Below are 8,543 nucleotides of genomic sequence, written 5' to 3' on the forward strand. Positions count from 1 at the left end.
CTATTTATTGGAACAGCTCGTCCTTGTACATTGTTGACAGCGAATCCGTATTTTTCTTGCGTGAGTAAGATAGGAAGGCGAGTTCATTTCTCTCTAGACACTCTGATTAACCTTTGGGGGCGCGAACTAAACCGCCAGGAACCCTGGGTGTTTAAGTAATACTCTAGGATACAGTCACGTTCTTATGGATAAAACTCCACTATTCCCAACTTATTTGCCGTACTTAGTCAGAAAGCAAATACATATTTGAAAGCGAAATATACAGTTAGCAGTCCCTTTTGGGTTGTTAAATTAGTTTGCTTGTAGTGTGTTAAAGATCGCATGGCAATTGATTATCAGACTTAAATGACTTTGTGAGCAATTAAACCAATTGTCATGTTTATATGATATGGATGAAATCAAGACTTAAGAGAGGGGATTCTGAACTCTTGCGAACTTCGATTGTAACCGTATAACTCTGTGTCTTACCGGCATAGGCTTCAGGGGTGACCCACACTGCAAATAAGACAGAAAAAGGTGAGTACGAACGAAACACTTGAAAACATAATTTATGTCATTGCAAGTGAATGAGAAACTTACGGAGTGTAACTAGAAAAATTACAGTTAAGTACTCCATGCCTATGTTTCGGCAGTTTCTGAGTATTAATTCTGAGGAGCTAGCATTTGGGTCCTCTCTTTTCCACGATCTCGATCCTGTTTTGGTTCACTGCACTGTTACGCTATGTTTTATAAAACTTAACGTCGATGTAAATTAGGGCCGGCAATTTACATCAAACAAAAGAAAGCGCCTCTAGTTTGTTCTTATGCAATTGTCTCTGTTAGCGGTACGTATGTGACCGGGTGGTATTTTGGGTTATTTTAGATTTTGCTAAGATTTTAAGGAAGCGATTTTTGGATTGCGATTATAATTGTTTTACGTATTTTACAGATTGTTTCTCAAACGTGATTCTAATTCGATCCGTACACGTTTTGGAATTTACTTTCAACGTGCTCAAATTAATCATATCCTGTTTTCTTATCGTGATAAAAAGATGTTTGTTTGTCCTGTTAGTAAGCACAGAAAAGCAGGGATGGATGTGACCCCATGAAAGAACAATCAAAGTACAGAAAGAACATTTTAATGAACATGTTTAGAAATTACTTTAGATTAGTATCAATAGCTTGATAGTGCTAATTGAATCAAGTAAGCGTCCTTTTACCATTTCCCAGGAAGATTAGTTTTTAAATTTGGCAGGACAATGGACGCTAAGTAACGGTAGTAAATGTTAGCGTCCCTAGAAAAATGCGCGTCCCCAAGCGAGTATAAAAGCGGCTGTTTTTACAGTATCTGGTAGTTTTTTAGTACCGTTGAGCAAAGGAGACGCATTGCTTGCGAGGCGTGATGCGGGAGCGAGAAATGCAGTTGCTCAGGGAAGACAGTCAGCAGAGATAAGCTACAAGCTTAGAGCGCTGTCCGTACGGGCCTGTCATGCCAGTTGTGTTCAGTTTGATTTACCGGTTGTAAGTACTTTGTTTTTAAAACTAGCCTTTGGTTTAGGTTACCTTTTCTCGGGATTTGACTATGTTTGTTATCACTTAAAATTTATTATTTAATTTGTTAATAAATCCTTAATAAGTCCATGCCTTACATCATGTATTCGTTCTCACGTTGCCTTTCGCTCGATCGTTTTCGTTTCATTCCTTTTATTTTTGCCTACTTTTTGGCTGGTGTCAGAACCTGTTAGTCTTGCTTTCAGTATTGCATTTGTTTTTAAATTTTTTGGAACCGCACGGTAAATGTCAAGTTCCGACGGTTACACGTATTATTCCTTTGTTTCAACGAGAACAAATCAAGAATCAAAGGAATCCATGGAGGGCGGCGGTGACTTAAACAACGCTAGAATAAAAAAGGAGCACCGAAAATGCGTCCTTTTTGACTCTCGCATATTCAGGTCCTGAAAATATCACGTTTGTGAATTTGGTAGCATTTCCGGTATAAAAAAACCCACCGTAGTACTTGTGTTGACGCTGCCCTAAAAAAACACTCTTTAGCGTCACTGGAAAGAACGCCGCCGCTATGACGGCATTACTTTTCTATAAAAAACTGTTGTGTGGTTTATGAGCAAAACACCGCCCTTAAAAAAAAAAAGGCCGCATGTATCGAGATATCAAGTCAACGGTGCGTTGTAGAAAGGCCTTGAAAACTGGTCGTTTAATAGAGGGTAGCCACTTGTATAGAGAAACACCTAAGTCTAGATTAAAATGATATGCATTTTCACCGTTTGATGATTTTAGCCACCATTGCATACAATGTTATGCAACTGAACATTTATAAAAGGGAGCACATAAAATAGGGAATGAAGGGGATATCGAAATTATTAATAAAAATGGTTTTCAATCATTCAATCTAGTTGCAATGTATTCTACTGTATGATTAAATGGATAACAAGAGCAAGTTGAAAAGCAAATATGCGAGACTGAAGTAATAGTCTTTGGTAGGCCTTTCGCCAAAAGGAAGTTCGAAATGTCAGGATTAAAATTAAAAAAAAAGAACATGAGAGGGAACTGGATTTGATCTGTTTGAAGACTCGCCTTTAATCCAGATCCCAGAAGTTCTCATATGTTCCAGGAAAAAGGCTTGACCCGAAATGACTTCCTTATTTCTGGTGTAAACATGGCCAGCTTGTTTAGCTTGTTCTACTCCCCACCTATGCCTGATGGAAGTGTCCTTCATTCCAATGTCGCAGTCTTTCGAGCTGAGGTTGAAGTGCTTTTGAAATCTAGGTCAAGGTTACCAGTAACCTTTTATTTCAGGGGAGATGTTTTTAGATATTTATTTAATTTTAATGACTCCAATCAGAATTATTCGAAAGAGATCAGTTCCCTGCCACATATTTTCCAAAGGGCTGGGATCAGCTGGCTGACATGCATGGACAGGGGATCAAAGTATTTTATTCCATGAAAGTTAGAAGCTTTGTTAGCCCTACAAGAAAGAAATACTCCAGACAACCCCTGCCTTTTCATTACCTAGGGCTTTTCAAGAGAAAGTAACAATTTCTTTCGTTAAAGTTGCACTTGGTAACAAATAAAGTTAGTAGAGCCTTAATTTGTGTTCCGTCGTCTTCGCTTCATCTTAATTTCCTTTTCCCAATATTGGGCATTCCGTTTGACAAAGGGACGAGGGAGTTTCTCCCTGTGATTAGCTTGCCCAACCTAAACTCTGCTCGCAGAACCTCACAGGGGTCATCAAGGTGGTTAGATTTCCTCAAAACCACTCTTCTTGCATCATCATTATTTTTCTCCAGACCTATAAAAGTATTTATAGTATACAAACATTTCAAAACTTTTCACTTTTTGATTTTTACTAAAAATAATATTATTTACCCACCTTGACCACTAAACTGCTTCAGGTTTTGATAGCGCCTTATCATGGCTGGAACATGATAGGCTGCAACATGCATGTAGCATGTCACTCGCTCTTTCTGTAGCCAAGCCTCACATCACCAAGGCTACCAAATTTGGTTATCCATTCTTTAGCCTGTGGAATTTTTGTTACAAAAAACAGGTATAATAGTTTTGTCAGATTCTATCAAGATCATACAGGTTTTTTTTTAATTTTGAAAACACTTCTAGCTTTACCTCTTTTTGACAGACTTTCATGGATGGTGGTTTCCAGTTAGAAACACAATCAAAATACAAATGGTGGAAATCCTGGAATCATGAAAATACAATTTATATCTCTATAGCTTACTTTTTAATTTTCAGTGAGAATGATTTCAGCATAATCATGCTAAATTTACCTTCCAGATTTCTGCTACCCTAGCAGCTGTAGATGGCTGTAGGACACCAATGAGCTTCTCTGGGAGCTCTTTCAGAAGCTTCTTTCTATCGCTACCCATCAAAGTGTGAAGTCATAGGTACCACCTACCATCTGCATTAAGCTTCTCCCACACTTGAAACGATACCCCACACGACCGTATAGTTTGTACTGATTGACTCAGATGTCTTGTGCTTCCTTTGTTTGATCTTTTACTGATCTGAAATATAAACATTTTTTTCTGCTTTGAGTCAACTTTTTGTAGTGCCATTTCCTAAAGCTCAATGGCGCTTTACATTTTTAAACTTTACTACAACGTACTACAATTCCATTGCTTACAGTTTTTCCACTTCTTATAGTAATTGTAGATGGACAGATTCGTGTCCTATATAAGTGCTTTATTTGTCATAAAAAATTATAATCAGGTAGATTGTATTGACCTTTTCCTTTTCATCCCACTGCATTGCACTTCTATTGCATTATCTATCAGGATGTCTGTCATCCTCAGCATTAAGTGGAGCTCATCTATTAGTATGTGGTCAGGTTCGATGTTGAATAGGGGTTTATTTACACAGCAGTAAATCTCTTCCTTCTTTCTTTTTCCACACTCGATGATATCCTGTAGGGTCCTGCGTAGTGGGTCCTTCTCATAATACTCATTATCCTTGCTCATATCACCTCTGGGGAAATTACAAAACAATTACCTTGTATTGTAGGTCATTAGACCTAGTATTCTTAACAATTTTTATTTGTCTTTCTTGTGAACTTTGCACCAAAGACAAGCATATGCTGAGTTTGCAGCACTCAAACCCATTGTTTGTAAGAGGAACTGAAAAAAAGAAGCAAATTACTAGATGTTTTTCTTTTTAAAATGTCACATTCTGCTAAGAACCTGTAGACGAATGGTACCTTATAGTCTCCGCCCAGAAAGAACTCTACATTTGTCTTCTTGCCATCAAGTTCTACATAGCCATCATCTTGCACTGCATCAATCAAGAACATCTTTCAAGCTCTCTGCTATTGTCTCATACTTCTCTGGCCCATTGATAACTGCCACTGCGTGTGTACCTCAAATGTAATTGTAAGATGGTATAAGAAACATTGGAATGTATAGCCTTGTTCCATGTATAGCCAGAGATATAGCATATAAATGAGGTACACAACCTTTCGAGGAAAGCATATCATCAGGTGCATTCAGTATTGCAAAGCTAAAAAGGATGAAATTTGAGGAGCGGCTCATTCTGGCCCCGTCACCACTGAAATTTATCCTGACATGGTCTGTAACCATACCACTTGCTCTCTGTTAAAAGAATTGGGATACCACTTCTATTTTAACTTGGGTATTTATGATTTATAGCAGGCAGTCCTGCTATAAATATTCCCAGCAACCAGATTATCTAGTAAATATCATGATTGCATATGCTTATTTTTGTAAATATCATTACTGTATTTACAAATCATAATTTGTTGTTGCATTGTTGTTTCCTGGGGTGTGATTTGTTGTTGCATTGTTGTTTCCTGGGGTGTGTGGGGGGGGGGGGGGAAGGGGGTATCAGTTCTTAATACATTTTTGTACATGAATCAATTCTGATTAAAATTACTAACAACTCATCAGACTCTTCATTTGCTCTACCAGTCTCTCCTTGAAATAGAACTGGGCTCCTGGAACTTGTCCTGGAGTGGACCTGATGTTGCACTGTTTATTGAGCTCTGAGTGACACTGTTTTATGATATAGCCTCTAGGGAAGCCATCGACTATGCTTGACACCTTTTGGATAAAATCATCCCCAACACCAAATTTGTCCATCAAAAGTAGAACACTTTCTACAGTGGCTTTGTCCTTTTTATTAAGTGACAGGTATTGGGCATTCTGGCCTGTTGTTTTGGATCCACCTTGACATGCTGTTGACAAGTCCAGATTGTAGTTTTTCTCATTGACAGAGTCAGTTACTTGGAGAAAATCAAGCTCTAAGCCAAACAGTTCTACAAATGCAAGTGCTTTCTCTGCTTTATTTTTTAGTATTTTTATTTTTCGGTTTTTACTTTGTTCGGTCTTTAATTCAGGAATGGGGGTCCCCACATTTGCATCGCATGTTTCCCTCTTCAAGTGCCTAATTTGCTGTCTCAAGGAGTCATTATTTCCCTTGAGCCGTCGCACCTCATCTTTCAAGGCTTTAACTAGTTCATCACGTCCTGCAATGGAAGAAGTTTCCTCGACTCGTTCTTCCACCAAATCCTTTATTTCTACAACTTCTTTCCTCAAGAGTCGGACTTTGCAAGCGCTGGTGCAAAAGTCAAAGCGTGGTTTCACCGATCCCCGTACGTTTAGTTTCTTTTTCTGTGCCGGACTTCTCCTGCATAGATCGTCCAATCTTTTTTCAAGTAAGACGCTTTTTGAGCTGATCTTCAGAGTGGCCCCTATAGACTTGTTTAGCAGGTCGATGTACCGAATGTCCTTCGTTTTGATTAAATACCAGCCAACAAGTAGGGGTCGCGGCAAAGTTATATAACTGATGACATCGTTTTCTGCAAGGCGTTGCTTGTGCTCGTACCTGAAGTTACTTTCCGTCAGTAAAAAAACTCGAAGAATGGATCCGCCCTTTGTAATATATCCGACATAGTGTGTTGCCAGGATAAAAACCTACCGACTGGTGTTTTTGTTTTCTCGTTACGTCGCCATTTCTTTGATTACTCAGTCATTATAAACTGTAAACATTGCGTAGTATTTTTTTTCTACGCGCGTATTACCTTGAGTCTTCTCGATGAAGACTCAAGGTAAACATGTCTTTATTATGATTCCGATGCAGGTTTTGAGCCAAGAGATGTTATTACTGAGTGCTAGGTTTTATTTCAAGGGTGTCTGAGACAAATTTACGTTATTTTATTCAGATACATTTAGCGAACAACACAATGAAAACGCTATACAAACAAAACCGAACTATTTTTTCATTATGTGTCGAACAATATTCTATATCTGTTATGTTAAATCTTTGAAAAATACGATTCCGATGCAGGTTTTTTTCATTTTCACATTCGGATACGGTTAAAAATTCGTTTTAGGGTTACGCGTAAGTCATTTAACTAACAAACTTCGTTGTTTCTTGAAAGCCGTTAGTTCAACTTCTGGTTATTAGCGCGCATGCGCGTGGTTCAATATTTATGGCAATGAAGATCCGGGTGAGTTATTAACGAGAGATGTTATTCAAAAGACAACAACAGACAAGAAGCTCACCTGTGAAAACAATAAAAAAGACTTGAAAAAGTGTCACTCGCAAATCCCATAAAAACATTTCTAGGTGCTTATAATATAGCCTTGATTTTTAGCTTGGCTCAAAGCTAGTAGAGCTCCCTTAAACAATCTTTATACATGCTCGCTGGGTGATTTTAACACATATCTTAGTGTGAATAACTTTCGGAATGTTGGACACGTTAAAATTGTAATAGAAATCACACTAGCCGTCTCATAATGGGATTATTTCCATCTTGATTGGGCAGCCCCATTCATGATTTCCGGAAGACGTTAGTTTTAGCCATAGATCCTGAGTTTACACATACAAAATGCTTTGTTTAGGAACAGCTGTTACAGGACTATCGTATCATTATTGTAATGGCTAACATAAGGGGTGGGGGGGGGGGGGGGGATACTAGGGCTGAAAGCCGGGTCAGGTCAACTTGAATTTTTAGAGGTGTAAAAACCTGGCTCCCTACATTGGGAGCTATGTCCCTTGAAGGATCGTATGACTATGATGGTCCCGTCTCGTTAATCCAGCTAGACCTGTAATTGTAGGGCGTTAGAAAGACACCTGTCCTTCTTCCTTTCCTTCATTAACGAGAAGCACAGTCGGGAATAACAAGGTTGACGCAGGGAAGCCAAAAATGGTTTACTCTTTTCATTAATTAAGTTCTTTTGTCATTGTCTCAGCGAGAAAAGTTATGGATAAGGTCAATTTTGACCAAGGCATTGAAAGGAGGGCAGTACATAACTATAAGTCTGGCGAGTGATGTGAGCACACCAAACGTCGCCGAAGGGGGGGAGGGTGGGGAATCAAATGAGTGCAACCTCGCACCCAGTCGTTATTTGCGGTCATCCACAGGAATCCTGAAGCGGAGGAGAATTCCAACCCCGACCGCCATGCACCATTCGCTTCTTCAACCTCCCCAGAATGCATCGCGCATACCCGTACTGAAATAACTGGTTAAAACATTGGTTAATAAGACTACCTCGAGTTTGTAAAATCTGGAGCATATAAGCCAGGTGGGGAGAATTACATATAACAGTCATGAAGATGTAGTTTAGATTCTCGTGCATCCAATTTTGAAGGAATTTCAGTAAAAAATATATATATATTTTTTTACAATGACTAGGCTCGATTTGCAGATCATTTCTTTTGGTCCGCAGTACTAAGATTCAGCGGACGGCTGAAACTAGAGCCAAAAGAATCGCCAAATGTTACACATTCCTAGACCCTTCTCTCGTTTTATTGAATTTTGAATTTTTTTTTATAAAAATAATTATTATATTTTTAGAGAATACCCGTATAGTTACTAGTGTTCAAAAACAATATATCAGCCCCCCCCCTTAAAACACTCACACACAGAAACAAATGATGAAACTCCTGATACGCGACTTACTGTAAACGTCCTTCAGCTAAAAAATACCCTTCCCTTTCCTTTTACCTCTTATCACCCTTGGTTAGTAAGAAAACAGCTATAAACGCTTTTCATTGTTAAAAATTGTTTAAGCGTT

At 38.6% G+C, this 8,543-nt stretch overlaps 3 protein-coding genes and 1 long non-coding RNA gene across 4 annotated transcripts in view; 1 reads left to right on the forward strand and 3 right to left on the reverse strand.

Annotated features, from left to right (window-relative positions):
* The window catches only part of LOC5508301 (fibrocystin-L-like), a 45,082-nt gene extending 44,347 nt beyond the window's left edge, over nt 1-735 (reverse strand). Inside the window, exons 1-2 of the mRNA XM_032377074.2 lie at nt 580-735; nt 469-495 (exon numbers count right to left, since the gene is read on the reverse strand). Of these exons, the coding sequence (XP_032232965.2) occupies nt 469-495; nt 580-616 (64 nt within the window). The 5' untranslated portion in view covers nt 617-735. The remainder of the gene's footprint in view (nt 1-468; nt 496-579) is intronic.
* A 2,062-nt stretch (nt 736-2,797) lies between these two features.
* On the reverse strand, nt 2,798-6,821 carry LOC116615454. Its single transcript, XM_048720211.1, has 7 exons — nt 6,798-6,821; nt 5,402-6,437; nt 4,706-4,864; nt 4,237-4,476; nt 3,780-4,016; nt 3,368-3,517; nt 2,798-3,286 (listed from the first exon to the last, which is right to left on the reverse strand). The coding sequence occupies exons 1-3, from the start codon at nt 6,819-6,821 to the stop codon at nt 4,785-4,787; spliced, it is 1,140 nt and encodes a 379-aa protein (XP_048576168.1). The 3' UTR covers nt 2,798-3,286; nt 3,368-3,517; nt 3,780-4,016; nt 4,237-4,476; nt 4,706-4,784.
* Nucleotides 6,822-7,846: 1,025 nt separating this feature from the next.
* Nucleotides 7,847-8,543, forward strand: part of LOC125557101 — a 4,192-nt gene continuing 3,495 nt past the window's right edge. Inside the window, exon 1 of the long non-coding RNA XR_007305165.1 lies at nt 7,847-8,051. This is a non-coding gene — a long non-coding RNA (uncharacterized LOC125557101). The remainder of the gene's footprint in view (nt 8,052-8,543) is intronic.
* LOC5508300 (rho GDP-dissociation inhibitor 1) overlaps nt 8,542-8,543 on the reverse strand; it is a 6,932-nt gene continuing 6,930 nt past the window's right edge. Inside the window, exon 5 of the mRNA XM_001628844.3 lies at nt 8,542-8,543. This exon is cut by the window's right edge and continues 826 nt beyond it. The gene's annotated coding sequence lies outside the window, so the exon portion shown is untranslated.

The sequence above is a fragment of the Nematostella vectensis genome, chromosome 12, assembly GCF_932526225.1.
Source record: "Nematostella vectensis chromosome 12, jaNemVect1.1, whole genome shotgun sequence".
In the NCBI taxonomy this organism is placed as follows: Eukaryota; Metazoa; Cnidaria; class Anthozoa; order Actiniaria; family Edwardsiidae; genus Nematostella; species Nematostella vectensis.